This window comes from Chelonia mydas, chromosome 2, assembly GCF_015237465.2.
Source record: "Chelonia mydas isolate rCheMyd1 chromosome 2, rCheMyd1.pri.v2, whole genome shotgun sequence".
Classification (NCBI taxonomy): domain Eukaryota; kingdom Metazoa; phylum Chordata; order Testudines; family Cheloniidae; genus Chelonia; species Chelonia mydas.
Window position 1 is genome coordinate 225633011 of NC_057850.1, and position 16125 is coordinate 225649135.

The 16125-nt window shown below is 41.1% G+C and overlaps 1 protein-coding gene across 2 annotated transcripts in view; it reads right to left on the reverse strand.

Moving 5' to 3' along the window:
* Positions 1-7859: 7859 nt before the first annotated feature.
* The window catches only part of DNAJC1 (DnaJ heat shock protein family (Hsp40) member C1), a 194251-nt gene continuing 185985 nt past the window's right edge, over positions 7860-16125 (reverse strand). For both annotated transcript variants that reach the window (XM_037890839.2, XM_043541316.1), the window contains 3 exons: positions 14190-14238; positions 10727-11202; positions 7860-8988 (listed from right to left, as the gene is read on the reverse strand). In XM_037890839.2, the coding sequence (XP_037746767.1) occupies positions 8920-8988; positions 10727-11202; positions 14190-14238 (594 nt within the window). In that variant the 3' untranslated portion in view covers positions 7860-8919. The remainder of the gene's footprint in view (positions 8989-10726; positions 11203-14189; positions 14239-16125) is intronic.

A 16125-nucleotide genomic window follows, 5' to 3' on the forward strand; every position in this document is an offset into this window, starting at 1 on the left:
GAGAAAGCACCTCTGGTGAGTGCACATTTGTAACTACAGTACAGGGTTTAAAAGCAATTGTGTTTGTTTGATTTGCCCTGAAGAATTGGGATGCATTCGCGGCCAGTACAGCTACTGGAAAAGTCTGTTCACATGTTTGGGGATGGAGCAGGAAACCTCCAGGGACATCTCCATGAAGCTCTCCTGGAGGTACTCTGAAAGTATTCTGGAATCATTGCAGCACAAAGCATGGCAGCGAATGGTCCTGGGTTTTGGTTGCATTCAAGCAACATTCGGTCTCTATCTTTCTGTGTTAGCCTCAGGAGAGTGGTATCAATCATGGTCACCTGGTTGAAGTAGGGGAATTTTTGTAAGGGAACAGTAAAAGGACTCCATTCATGCTGGGCTGTTTGCGCTTGGCTAAAAGGGATCATCTTGGAGAACAGCCATGCGGTGGGGTGGCGGGAGGTGTGTGCTGCACATCCACCCGAAAACCACAGCCCCTCCTTTTAAACGTGAAGCCCAACCCATCGCTTGCTATAGAAAAGAATGGCGCTGCAGTTTGAAACCAACCCCACGTACCCTTTGCCTTACCATGGCTGCATGGAAACCGAATTCTGTTGCCCAGCCATGTGTGATGTGTCACCATACCGGCAGGCGCTCAATATAAAAGGCAAAATGCAACCTTGTACCTAAAGCACATGTGCTGTCTGCTGTGACTTGCTTGATTAACTGTGAAAGAGTCTCCCTTCTGTTCTCAGAAATGTATCATCTTAAATTTTATTCTCCCTTTTTATCTTCCCCCAGGTGCAAATGTTTCTAGGCTCCCCCAATCATCTCCGTCCCTGAGGTTATCACAGATCAGAAGGCAAAAAAAAAAGCACTTGCAATGACGTTTTCCGAGCTCATGCAGTCCTCCTGCACTGATGGGCACAGCTGAATGCATGAAGGCATTCAGTGTTAGAAGTTAGGAAAGCATTAAGTGAGCGCGCAGAGAAGAGGCAGGAGGCGATGTTAAGGCTAATGGGGGAGCAAACTGACATGATGAAGCGTCTGGTGCAGCTGCAGGAAAGCCAACAAGAGTACAGACTCCCATTGTACAACTGCCTGACCTCCTCCCCAAGTTCCATACCCTCCTCAGCCAGACGCCCAAGAACGCGGGGGGGGGGGGGGGGGGGGAAGAGGAGGAGTCTCCGGGCACCCAGCCACTCCACTGCAGAGGATGGCCCAAGCAACAGAAGGCTGTCATTCAAACAGTTTGATTTGTAGTGTGGCTACAATAAGCAATGTGGCCTTGTCCTTCCCTCCTCCCCAACCCCACCCCACCCGGGCTACCTTGTCAGTTATCTCCCCCCCCCCTTTTTTTTTTTTATTAATAAAGAATGCATCGTTTCAAAACAATAGTTACTTTATTTCCTCTACCAGCTGTGATCGAAGGTAGGAGGGTGGCTGGCTTACAGGGAATTAAAATCAACAAAAGGGGGCGGGTTTGCAGCAAGGAGAAACACACACAACTGTCACACTGTAGCCTGGCCAGTCGTGAAACTGGTTTTCAAAGCCTCTCTGATGCACAGTGTGCCTAGCTGTGCTCTTCTAATCGCCCTGGTGTCTGGCTGCTCAAAATCGGATGCCAGGCGATTTGCCTCAACCTCCCACCCCGCCATAAACATCTCCCCCTTTCTCTCACAGATATTATGGAGCACGTAGCAAGCAGCAATAACAGTGGGAATGTTGGTTGCGCTGAGGTCTGACCTAGTCAGCAAACGGCGCCAGCAAGCTTTTAAACGTCCAAAGGCACATTCTAACACCAGTCTGCACTTGCTCAGCCTATAGCTGAACTGCTCCTTACTACTGTCCAGGCTGCCTGTGTACGGTTTCATGAGCCATGGGAGCAAGGAGTAGGCTGGGTCCCCAAGGATAACTACTGGCATTTCAACATCCCCAATGGTAATTTTCTGGTCTGGGAAGTAAGTCCCTTCTTGCAGCTGCTCGAACATCTCAGAGTTCCTAAAGATGCGAGCGTCATGCACCTTTCCTGGCCATCCCATGTTGATGTCTGTGAAATGTCCCTTGTGATCCACCAGTGCTTGCAGCACCATAGAGAAGTACCCCTTGCGGTTTACATACTGGTTGGCAAGGTGGTCCGGTGCCAAGATAGGGATATGCATTCCGTCTATCGCCCCACCACAGTTAGGGAACCCCACTGGAGCAAAGCCATCCACTATGACCTGCACATTTTCCAGAGTCATTACCCTTGATAACAGAACGTCAATGATTGCATTGGCTCTTGGATCACAGCAGCCCCCACAGTAGATTTGCCACTCCAAATTGATTCCCGACTGACCGGTAGCAGTCGGGCGTAGAACGCTTCCATAAGGCTATCGCCACTCGCTTCTCAACTGTCAGGGCAGCTCTCATCTTGGTATTCCTGTGCTTCAGGGTGGGGGAAAACAACTCAGAGTTCCAGGAAAGTGGCCTTATGCATGTGAAAGTTTCGCAGCCACTGTGAATCATCTCATACCTGCAACACGATGCTGTCCCACAAGTCTGTGCTTGTTTGCCGGGCCCAGAATCGGCGTTCCACTGTATCAACCAAACCCACTGCCACCATGATGTCCCAATTGCCACAGCCGTGCTTTCAGGAACATCTGTGTCCATGTCCTCATCAAAATTGTCCGCATGCTGACGTCTCTTAGCCCAGTTCTGCACATACTCCACGATAACGCACAAGGTGTTTACAATGCTCACCACAGCAGCGCTGAGCTGAGCGGGCTCCATGCTTGCCATGGTACGGTGTCTGCAGGAGAGCAGAGTTACAGTGGAAGCAGTGGATGACGATGGATGCCATGAGAATAGATATTTATACAGAACAATGACAGGACCTGCAAGGTGGATTCATGGCACCAGGAGAGCAGAGTTGCAGCAGAAGTGGTGGATGACGACATGGAGAAATTTGCTATTGAGACTGAGCTCATTTACGAGAGCAGAGTTGCAGCAGAAGCAGTGGATGATGGTGGTCAGCAGTTGTACTGCACCATCTGCTGACAGCAGCACCCAGGACACAACAGCAGCGGTGATGGTGAGCTGAGCTGAGCGGGCTCCATGCTTGCCATGGTATGGCGTCTGCACGGAAAAAAGACGAGAAATGATTGTCTGCTGTTGCTTTCACGGAAGGAGGGGTGACTGACGACATATACCCAAAACGACCCGCGACAATGTTTTTGCCCCATCAGGCATTGGGAGCTTAACCCAGAATTCAAATGGACAGTGGAGACTGCAGGAACTGTGGGATAGCTACCCGCAATGCACCGCTCTGTAAGTCGATGCTAGCCACAGTAGAGAGGATGCACTCCACCAACTTAATGCGCTTAGTGTGGACATATGCAATCGACTGTATAAAATAGATTTTTACAAATCGACTTCTATAATATCAACCTAATTTCAGAGTGTAGACATACCCTAAGTGACTGTCCATATGGATATTTCATTATTGGTGACTCCCAAACAGTGGACCACTGCACTGGAGGTGATAGGTCAGAGTTCTAGAAGAATGAGGATTAGAATACTACCCTGCCAAATGCAGAGTCTGACCTGGAGGCTTTTGTAAATCTATAGAGCTTAGTGAATATATGAACAGAGCTCCAGGTAGCTGCCTTGCTGATTCTGCTTGTGCTCTTGTAGAGGAACTTTAAAGTGCAGTAGGCAGGCCCGTCTTCACTGTGCCAGAACAAGCTTTCCCACAGCCAGATCTCCATTTAGTAAATGTTGGGGAGATATAACTTTGTGTGTCATCCTTTCCACAATTGCTACGAAGTGTCTTGGTGAAGATCTGAATTGCTTCATCCTTTGCGGATAAACCAGCCTGGGCATTCTAACATCCAATGCGTGGAGAGCAGCCTCCGCATTGCAAGCATGAAGCTTAGAAAAAATACAGGTAAGTGAATTTGCTGGGTTAGATAGAACTCCATAATGCTGTTCTTTGATAAATACTTCAGGGGTGTTCTTCAAGGATACCCTATCAGGATGGAAGGCTGAATAAGAAGGGTCAGCCATCAGGACTTCGATCTCTCCTAACCTCCTCATTGAGATAACCGCCACTAGGAATGAAGTTTTCATGGACAGGTGTAGGAGAGAACACACAGCTGTTGGTTCAAATAGAAAGTCCGTAAGTGCTGAAGGAACCAAGTTGACAAACCATGGGGGAATTGGCTCCTGAAGAGGTAGAAGCTATTCCTGCCCCAGCCTTGCCTGAGTCTTGTTCCAGCCACTTCAGTCTTGTCTATATTCTATTCTGACCTCACTCCAGCCCTGCACCTCTCTCCTGATCCCCAGATCTTTGGACTGATTCCAACTCAGCTTTGACCTTTGGCCTATCTTTGGACTACAACTACAATCCTGATTTAGCTTGTTTGAAGACTCTGACTCTGGTTCCAACCCATGACCTGCCCCCAGACTTTGGTTTCAGCACTACCCTCCTCTTACTCCTGACTCTACATCCTGCTTTGACCGTGGGGACCTGTTTTTGACTGCTGCTTCAACCACCAGGCCTGACCACCTAGAATCCAGAGCCTGACAAAGTCTCAGAATATCCAAAATCCCAAATTGTCTTGGCCAAGCCAGAGCTACCAGGATCATCTGGTGGACTCCTGCTTGTCCTTGCAGAGTACTCTGGGGATTAAGGGGTAGGTGTACAATAATTCCCCTAACCGCAGCATGAGGAAGTCATCCAGGAGGAAGTCTGGGCTCAAGCTGACTCCTGAACAGAAGCTGCAGCACTTTCAGGTGCTGAGTGTTACAAATGGGTCTATTTGAGGGTGGCCCTGCTCTGAGAAGATGCCTTGGAGAATGGAGCACTTGAGTACCTACTCATGATTTGGTGAGCAATGTCTGTGGTTGTGCAGCAGTTCCAGAGTTTACATAGCAGGAGTAGTTTGGATGCCAAAATAGCAAGAGTTTCTTACCTTTGAGGGAATTGTTAACCCATTCATTAGTTCCCAGGCCAGAGCATTTGTGTGTGAGAGAAAACATGCTCACAAGATCCCGAGAGAGAGAGAGAATGTCTTAGGACTGTCAAACTATTAAAAAGACTAATTGCACTGTTAGTAATAGAATATCATTTAAATAGTTTTTGATATTTTCTAAATTTTTAAATACATTGATTTAAATTACAAAACAGAATACAAAATGTACAGTGCTCACTTTTTATTTATTTTATATTACAAGTATTTGCACTGTAAAAAACAAAATAGTATTTTTCAATTCACTTAAATACTGTAGTGCAATCTCTTTATCATGAAAGTTGAACTTATAAGTGTAGAATTATGTACAAAAAAACCTGCATTCAAAAATAAAATATAAAACTTTAGAGTCTACAAGTCCACTCAGTCCTACTTCTTGTTCAGCCAATCGCTCCAACAAGTTTGTTTACATTTTCAGGAGATAATGCTGCCTGGTTCTTGTTTACAATGTCACCTGAAAGTGAGAACAGGCATTCACATGGCACTGTTGTAGCCGGCATCGCAAGCTATTTATGTGCCAGATGCACTAAAGATTCATACGTCCCTTCAGGCTTCAACCACCATCCAGAGGACTTGTGTCCATGCTTATAATGGGTTCTGCTTGCTAAACATCAAAAGCAGTGTGGACCGACACGTTCATTTTCATCCTCTGAGTCAGATGCCATCAGCAGAAGGTTGATTTTTTTCTTTTTGGTGGTTCATATTCTGTAGGTTTTGCATCTGCATGTTGCTCTTTTATGACTTCTGAAATCATGCTCCACACCTCGTCCCTCTCAGATTTTGGAAGGCCCTTCAGATTCTTACACCTTGGGTCGAGTGATGTAGCTATCTTTAGAAATCTCACATTGGTACCTTCTTTGCATTTTGTCAAATCTTCAGTGAAAGTGTTCTTAAAAGGAACAACATGTGCTGAGTCACCATCTGAGACTGCTATAACATGAAATATATGGCAGAATGCGGGTAAAACAGAGTAGGAGACATAATTCTCCCCTGAAGGAGTTCAGCCACAAATTTAATTAATGCATTAATTTTTTAACAAGCATCATCAGCATGGAAGCATGTCTTCTGGAATGGTGGCTGAAGCATAAAGGGGCATTCTAATGTTTAGCATATCTGGCACGTAAATACCTTGCAAAGCCGGCTAAAAAAGCGCGATGCGAACGCCTGTTCCCACTTTCAGGTGACATTGTAAATAAGAAGCTGGCAGCATTATCTCCTGTACATGTAAACAGACTTGTTTGTCTTAGCGATTAGCTGAACAAGAAGTAAGATTAAGTGGACTTGTAGGCTCTCAAGTTTTACATTATTTTGTTTTTGAGTGCAGTTATGTAACAAACAAACAAAAAATCTACATTTGTAAGTTGCACTTTCACCACAGAGATTGCACTACAGAACTTGTATGACGTGAACTGAAAAATACTATTTCTTTTGTTTGCCACTTTTACAGTGCAAATATTTGTAATAAAAATAATAAAGTGAGCACTGTCTACTTTATATACTGTGTTGTAATTGAAATCAATATATTTGAAAATGCAGAAAAACATCCAAAAATATTTTAAAAATTTCAATTGATATTCTATTAACAGTGTGATTAAAACGGCAATTAATCGCATGAGTTAACTGCAACTAATCGACAGCCCTAGTGTGTGTGTGTGTATATAGAGAGAAAGAGTGTGTGCAAGCACTAACAGGATGTGGCAGTTAAAGTTGTATTTAAACAAAATTTGAGACACTCCTGAGGAATCTGATCTGTAGACTTCCTGTTTCCCTGCTAGACAGACAGATGATAAAACAAAGTTGAAAGAGACAGTCCATTGTTTTAAATCCCAATTTTTACTCAATTGCTGCAAATTCCGACCCTTCCCTCCGGTCTGTAAATACAATAGTTAGATTCAGCAAGGTGGCTTTTGTGTATGAAAGGCATCAGGAAAATCAATGAAGTTTTTCAGACCCAGGGGTATGATAATATATTTAAAGCGCATGGGGGGGCAGTTTAATATTAAATACTGTGGTCAAGTAACTAAAAAAAATGGTTCATGCTTAAACTTTATATTTGCTGGAATTTAAATTCAGATTCTCAAAGGTATTTAGGTGCCTAATTTCCATTGAAATCATGAGATAAGCACCTCTAAGGATCTGGGCCCTAGTCCTTAGTGAAATGAAGAAAGTTGGCCCACAAATGAGGTTTTAAGTGACTGAAAAGGACATACTGGATATGTAGTACTACTCTGGCTCTGAAGTGTGCTGAATAATTGAACAGTTGATATAATGCATTCCAATTGCTAAGTTAACTTTTGGGGTTATGAAGGTAAGATTTGCAGCTTAGAATTTTTATTTGGAAAATAACTGTGTAAAAAGTAACACAATTTTATCATATAAATATAGACGATACAATTTTCAGAATTGGGCAGGAACCAGATTTTCCATTCCTGGAAGTTTCCACAATTTCAAAACTTTCTGAAATTGGACAAAAAATGTCAAAATTTCCCATGCAACAATGGTGTCGTGAGTCAACTGAAACATTTCGTTTCAATTTTGACATTTTTATTTTAAAAAATATAGAATATAGAGAGAAAAATTTTGGAACAAAAAATTGAAACGTTTCATTCTGAAAATGTCAAAACAGAACATGCTGACCTTATTGAAATGTTTCCCCCCCCTTTATTCTTCCCCCAAATGAAATTTTGTCAATACTGACATATTTTTGCAATATGTTTCTTTCAGTGAATCAGCACTTTCTGATGAAAAAGTGTTCCACTAGAAAACTTCTGACCAGCTCTAGTCCTGAGCTCCAATAGCTTCCATTGATTTCAGCTTTGAATGGTAGGTGCCTAGCATCCCTGTAGGAAAAAAAAAGGCCTGTAAAGCATATCAGAGTTTATTATTTATATTAAATTTGAGTGTGAGTAATTCTGAAAGATGCTGTAGTCTTCTGTGTTCTTGCACAAGGGTCTGTTTCACCTCTCCAATTTATTGGTGTCATTTTTAATGACCTTCAGACACTTATCACTTTGTTGTTTAAATCTTCTTGTAGCTTTTCCAAAGTTGTGAAAAACACTGGAGCAGCAAGTGATGAACTGTAACTAAATACAGTTGTTCAGCTGTAAAAATGAAGCAGCAGAAATAAAAAAATGTAGGAGCACAAATATGAAATATTAAAATAATGGTGGGGATATGCATGTTATACTTAAATCAAATTCTGTAATTCAAAATCTGAATGATATGAAACGTTTGTATACGTTAGTCTTTCTCAATTAAAAAATCCTCTGAAAAACCTTAATTAAAATATAGCTAAATAATAGTACTAAATATTACTGTATATTATCATGTAAGATATTTGAAAGAGCAATTATATAGCAGACATAATAGACATATGAATACGTGTGAAGTTCATAACTCTCAAATATATAACATACAAATTTTTAAATAGCATGTGTACATGCATATAAATGAACACACATTATATGCACATATGTAGATATACATATAACATATGTGTAGTGTGTCTATAAAGAAAAATCTTAAATTTTTTTTCAACAATCTCATGTTTAAATTTTCAGTGCAGCTAACATATATTTCTTTTGCCTCCTTAAAGGTTAGACCTTTTACCCTTTATATACTGCACATTCATTCATACTGAAGTCATCATGCAATAAACTATGAGGGTCTTCTTAAAGCTCTACCAATTACCAAGACATGCAATAGGATGTCTTTATAAATAGCTCTCCAAAACAAAAATACATTTAAATTCTTCAACACAGAAAATGGTTAAGCAAGATGGCTTAAAATTTATTGATATTTTCTTTTACTAAGGCACATGACATAGAAATACTGTGGTACAAAAATGCATACTTCTGCATATGAGATTTAAAATATAATCTCATTCTGAAAAATAGAAATAAAACTCTTTTGCTCAGAAGATTCAGCTTTTAGCCATTTTCTTCTTTTGTACAAGTTCAACAAGCAACTTGTATCTTGCCACACACTCTTCCTGCAAAACAAACAAACAAACAAACAACAGGTTTTATCTTTCAAAAGTATGAACTGTGATTTAGTATCTTCATATTACTTCTACTGTACACAGTCTCTCTCAAATAGTTACGTTGTTTTAAAAGTAGTTTTAGTATTTTAAAAAAATGTAGAAGAATATTCACCCATGTATTGAGCTTTCAGAAGGCAAGGGCAATGTACACATAATGAAAAGGTTTCAGAGTAACAGCCGTGTTAGTCTGTATTTGCAAAAAGAAAAGGAGTACTTGTGGCACCTCAGAGACTAACCAATTTATTTGAGCATAAGCTTTCGTGAGCTACAGCTCACTTCATCCGATGAAGCTGTAACTCACGAAAGCTTATGCTCAAATAAACTGGTTAGTCTCTAATGTGCCACAAATACTCCTTTTCTTTTTACATAATGAAAAGTGGATTACAAAAAGAATTTTCAGTTTGGGGTTCATTACAGATAACTGATGTTGTTAGAGACCAGAGAAAAATAGGAGAAAATTTGCCTTATATCGACAGTCTCTTTCTTGACAAAGTGTCTAGCAGAATAATGATTAAAATAGGGAAGTAGCACAGTTTTGTAATATTGTCAACAGTGTGTCTGAAAAATGATTGCCTCGCTCTTAGGGCTTGGAAATTTACCCAAGTAGCTATCCAAGTGTAGACTCTGGAACAGCTATTTCATAAATTTCCAAGTGTAGACAAGCCCTTACCATCGTTCTAATATAGCAAACCCATCCTAGAATGTGAACTGCCAGAGAATTTTGAGATCTAAAAAGACTGTTTCTGGAACCCCACCCACATTTCCTCCTCTCTAACATTGATCTTTTGGGGCAAGTAAGATGAAGATATCCTGCTGCTTCAGGCATCAACATTGGACTGCACTGCAAATTGAATTGTCATGAATACTGGGCTCTTACTGAACCTACCCCATGACAAAATAGAGGTCACTGATCATGGACACATTGCCTCTGTTAGCTCTGCCCAGGGCTTTTCTTCCATATAATCTAGTAGGTTTATAATTTCAGTTTCTCCATATGCTTTTGCTTAACTGTCTGGAAATTTAAGAACAGCCACACTGCGTCAGACCAAAGGTCCATCTAGCCGATTATCCTGTCTACAACAGTGGCCAATGCCAGGAGCCCCAGAAGGAATGAACAGAACAGGTAATCACAGAGTGATCCATCCCCTGTTGCCCATTCCCAGCTTCTGGCAAACAGAGCCTAGGGACACCATCCCTGCCTATCCTGGCTAATAGCCATTGATGGACCTATCCTCCATGAACTTATCTAGTTCTTTTGTTTGAACCCTGTTATAGTCTTGAACTTCACAATATCCTCTGGTAAAAAATTCCACAAGGTGACTCTGCGTGGTGTGAAAAAAACCCTTCCTTTTGTTTGTTTTAAAGTTGCTGCCTATTAATTTCATTTGGTGACCCCCTAGTTCTTGTAAAAAGAAAAGGAGTACTTGTGGCACCTTAGAGACTAACGAATTTATTTGAGCATAAGCTTTCGTGAGCTACAGCTCACTTCATCGGATGCATTCCACTGAATAAATAAAGTATCAATATATGTGGTGACAATACCCTGTGAGTTGGGCCCTTTGAGTTTTCCGATAGTGACAGGCTGGATTAAAGACCTCAGGCTGGCAGCTAATTGATAGGAAAAGACCTGCCTAGATGTCATATTGGTTTATTAGTAGTCTAATCCCATACAATACAATGACCCTACCTTACTTTTTCCTGGGACGCATTTTGCTATCTTATCCCAGCGGTCTGATGTTCCCTTTGGATACTGCTGTAAGGCTAGTTCAAGAAGCTTCTGTTGATTTTGAGTCCACAATTCTTCAGAATTGTGGCTTTTCTCTTTTTTTCTGTTCTCATCATCGCTATATTCATTCTGTTCTGTGTTATCAAAGTCTTTCTGACGCTTTCCCCTGCATTTATCTTCTGCCACCTCTTTCATCATTGCTGGAGTTATTTCAGATGCTTTGGCTGTTTTTCTCTTGCGGTGTCTGGTTTCACTTGTCATGGTCTCTCTGTGATCTGCTGGAATATCCATCTGTTCTGGGTCACGATTATAGTTCTCCTCCTCCTCCTCCTCATCTATTTCTCGCTGCGTAATTATATGGTCTGGCAAATCCATGTTGGTTTTGGAATTTCTGGAATTCTGGGCCAAGTTTCTAAGCTCAGAGAGTCTAACAATTCCTGTTGGAAATAGCATTATATGTAAAAACCACTAAAGTCAAATGAAAAGGGAACTGGGTGGTGACAAGTGATCTACAGCTGAGAGACAGAGCAGGGAGAGCCCTTGTGGTTGAGAACCTGGGTTTCAGAGTCCCCCAGAAACCAACAGAACTGCAGAGGCAGGGGTTGTGGCATAACCCCCTCTCAGTCGGCTGGTAGCCAGTCAAAGTGAGTGCAGGAACAAAAAAAATATTACAGGAGTTCTGAGGCTCTCCTCTGCCCAACCATTTCAAACTGCGAAGGGCAATTTTCTGCATTTCAGAAGATTTAGAACTTTTTTTTTTTTAAAAGCTCTTTCTACTTGGAGTAACCTGCCAAGGACAAATTCATCACCTACAAACCACTGAGCCCAAATGTATTTTGGGCTAGATCCACAAAGAGGATTTAGACTCAGTGTTACAATGCCTAATGTTAGATGTCTTGCCACCCGGTAGAAGCCTCAGCCTCAAATTAGGTGCCCCGGCTTACTATACAATGCATGGGGAAAGTTAGGTGCCTGACCACAGGATTCATAACAGTCAGAAAGCTGAGTAGGGAGTCACCTAAGTTAGCCAGCAGGAAATGCTGAGCAGAGGGGTGGGGCCAAAGCCCCGTCCCTCAAAGGGAGTCGGGCGCCTAATTCCAGGCCAGTGGGAGGTGCCTATCTCCACTTGGGGTTCATGGCTGTGAACTCTCTCCCAGAGTTAGGTAAGCCCTTTCTCACAAAAAATGATGGTGTTGCCACACTCCACCCTTATGCCCTACAGCCCAGCACTCAGAGCACTCACCCAGGATGTGGAAGTCCCGGGTTCAAATATCCTCTGCCTGATTTGGAGCAGTGACTTGAACCCAGGTCTCTGCCACCACCTGATGAATGCTTTAACCACTGGGCTATAAGTATTCTGCAGTGGGCCACTCTCAGCCTCTCCTGTTGAAACTCTTCCACACTTTTTACAAAATACTCAAATAGCCATTGGAGCAGGGACTGGAACCTTCGTCTCCAGGGAGTATGTGCTAATCACTAGGCTACAGAGTCATTCTCACGCTCTCCCTGGTCTAGAGTTTAGGCACTGAGTAACTCAGTGGCAGCAGGACTTAGACAGCTTTGTGAAAGCCACTGGAAGAAATGTAGGCACCTTGGTGAGTTTACTGGGGGAAAATTAGGTGCTCAGGGAATGTAGGAGTGTACAGGGTTAGGTGACAGCTGAAAAGGGGTTTTGAGGATCAAAATTTTGGACTTATGTCGCTATTAAGCACCTAAATCCCTTTGTGGATCTAGACCTTTGTGTTTCCCATCAGATATGCAACACAAAAGGCCAGCATAGACATTAAGAGTTCAAAGATGGTTACTCCTCCTGTATATGGTGCATGAGGTTGCATCCAATGGAATATTTTGGTGAATTCTGATACATTTTATCTGCTTTCTCAAGCTATGAACTATATAATTCAGAATGGCCAGTTATACTAATGTACTAGATTGAGAAGAAGGGACTGGGCAACTATTTTGAGCAAACTTAGAACCAAGGAATAAATGCAAGGGAAATATAATCGAAGAGCACGAACATCTGAAATAAAAAAATCACTAATCTAAACTTTCCTTTTCTCTCCCTCCCCTTCGATTTGCTTATCCCCCTTTTCTCTCCTTCCATATCCAAATCAGTCCATAATAGTCATCTCTTCTTCTCATTTTACTGTTTTCTCTATTATTCTTTCCTTTATAGTTCATAATCTTCTCTCCTCTCATTCCTTGTCTTTCATATTTACCCCATTCTGTTGTCCAACACTCCCACCTCATTTTTTCCTATTGTAAATGGTCATTTCCCTTGATTCATTTCTGTTCTTTGTTCATCCTGTATCCACTAGATGCCCCAGCCCTCCCACATCTGTCAGTCTCAATCTATCCCCTTCCTCCTCAAATCTTCTTTGGGAGAGGTAACAAATAAGCAGGATTGGAGAATTTTAGAAAATTGTAAACTTTCATCATTCCTGGAAAGATTAATCTACTGTAACATTTATTGGCTGATTGCAGTTTGGATCTAGTTGTCTCATTAGAGTCACAAGAAATTGAGCATGTATGTTCCATCCTAGCTGCAAAGGGTGCCGTCAGATCCTTGTGTGACTAATTCAGCGGCCCTCTCATGGCTCTTGTGAGGATGTCCCTTAACCATCCTATTTAAATATGGAAGTTTTGGTAGTATTGGCATGTGAGTGTGCATTAAAATATGCTTTCTGAGAGCACGTATGGGATTAAAACTAGACTGTTTTCCCCCAACATTCAAGCACACACAGAGAAAAGATGACAAAATAGACAGAGTTCATTTTAAATTTGAGCAAATAATGAAAAGTTTTTCTAGTATTTGCTGAGCTCTACTAGATAGATATTATTTAATTATGGCAAGAACTGCAAATCCAGAACATTTACAAATTGATTACTCATTCAAACCTTTAAAAAATAACCCACAGAAATAAGGGTTAAAATAAAATAAATTGGAAATTGGCAAAGGTTGAAATATCTTCCCTTCCCGAGAAAAAGAAATAAAAAGCTAACAAATAAAATAGGAGCAACATGACATAGGGTTAAATACATTGTTAGAAGTCCTGTACTGTATTCCCCAAGCCTATATTCCTTTGTCAGTTGTCTCAACTTGATTGTAAGCTCTTCAAGGCAGATATTTATCTGGGTTGGTTTTTTTTGCATATCTGAATTGACTAGCACACTGTGGGCACCATTATAATAAATAAATAGAATAATAATACCCTAGAGAGCCTTTACACAGCCACCTCTAAATGGGAGGACTTCCTTAAAATGCCCATCCACCTTGGTGTCTGCTGATAGCAGGAGCATGGAGCTTCTACAGCCAAGGCTATAAACATCACCCTGAAAGCTGCAAAATGGCCTCTACACTAGAAACCCATCATATAAATAATTTGTTATTAACAGCATTGATTAGGAATTAGGGGTCACACACCTGGAGTATGTGTAACAGATTCCTTCAGTTGCTTGGTCTTCATGGTAACCTGTTTTTTTAAAAAAAGTCCAAATTAAAAATTGCACTGTTAACACTAGATTATTCATTCAGGCTTTTAAAGATGTCATGAACAGCTTACGCCCAAATACTAACATTTTAACATCTACAAAATGCTACCATGATATACTAATGCCCTTCTGCTAAGGCTTATTCAGAAGGCTATGCCAGTTTTAAATTGTTAATAGCTGATTTTTCAGGCTTAGTCTGAAGGGGAAACGCAGGGAAAAAACCAGGGGTAACGTCATGGCAGGGGTCTATTATAGACTGCCAACTCAGGAAGAGGAGGTAGGTGAGACTTTTCTAGAACAAACAACAAAAATATCCAAAACATAAGAACCGTAGTAATGGGGGACTTTAACTACCAAGACATCTGTTGGAAAAGTAATATGGCAAAACACAAAATGTCCAGTAAGCTCTTGGAATGTACTGGGGGCACCTTTTTGTTTCAGAAGGTGGAGGAAGTACCTAGGGAGTAGCCATTTTAGACTTGATTCTGACTAATGGAGAAATTGGTTGGGAATCTGAAAGTGGAAGGCAAATAGGGTGAAAGTGATTATGAATATGATAGGCTTCATAATTCCACAGAAAGAAAGGAACGAGAGCAACAGAATAAGGACCATGGACTTCAAAAACATAGACTTTAACGAACTCAGAGAACTTGTAGGTAAGGCCCCATGGGAAGAAAATCTATGGGATGAAGGAGTTCAGGAGAATTGGCTGTTTCTCAAAGAGACAATATTCAAGGCAAGAGAGCAAATTATCCTGATAGAAGGAAAACTAGGAAAAATAGTAAGAGGACAATATGGCTCCCTCTTAAGCTCTTTAATGACCTGAAAATCAAAAAAGAATCCTACAAAAACTGGAAACATGGATAAACTGCTACGGAGGAGTACAAAAAAATAATACAAGCATGTAGGGACAAAATCAGAAAGGCTAAAGCACAAAATGAGTTACATCTAGCAAGGGACAGAAAAGTCAGTAAGAAGGCTCTATAAATACATTAGAAGCAAGAAAATGCTGAAGGAAAGTGCATGTCCACTACTTAGTAAGGAAGGAGTCCTAACAGATGACATCAAAAAGGCTAAGATGTTTAATACTTATTTTGCTTCAGACTTCACTAAAATGGTTAATTGTGACCAGATTCTTTAACACAATTAACATTAAGAACAAGGGGAAAGGAACTCAAGACAGAATAGGGGACAAACAGATTAAAGAATAGTTAGATAAATTAGATTTATTCCAATCAGCAGGTCCTGACAAAGTTCATCCTAGAACTCTTAAGGAATTAGATGAAGCAATCACAGAACCATTAGCAATTATCTTCAAGAACTCATGGAGGATGGATGAGGTTCTAGAGGACTTGAGAAGAGCAAACATCGTACCCAGCTTTAATTGGGCAAATTGGACCCAGGGAATTATAGACCAGTCAGCCTAACTTTGATAGCTGGAAAGATACTGGAACAAATTATTAACCACTCAATTTGTGGACAGAGAGAAAAATAAGGTCATTAATAATAGCCAATATGGATTTGTCAAGACTAAATCATGCTGAACCAACGTAATTTCCCCCTTTGATGGGTATTGAGCCTAGTGGATGGGGGAAGCAGAAGACACCATTTATCTCGATTTTAGTAAAGCTTGTGACATGCTCCCACATGACTTTCTCATAAGCAAACAAGGGAAATATGGTCTAGATGAAATTATCAGGTGAGTGTACAATTGGTTGACAAACTGTACTCACACTAGTTATCTATGTTCCACTGTCAACTAGGGTCTGTCCTAGGTCTGGTATTATTCAAAATGACCATTAAAGGCTTGGATAATGGAGTGGAGAGTATGCTTATAAAATCTGCACATGACTAGCTGGGAGGGGAAC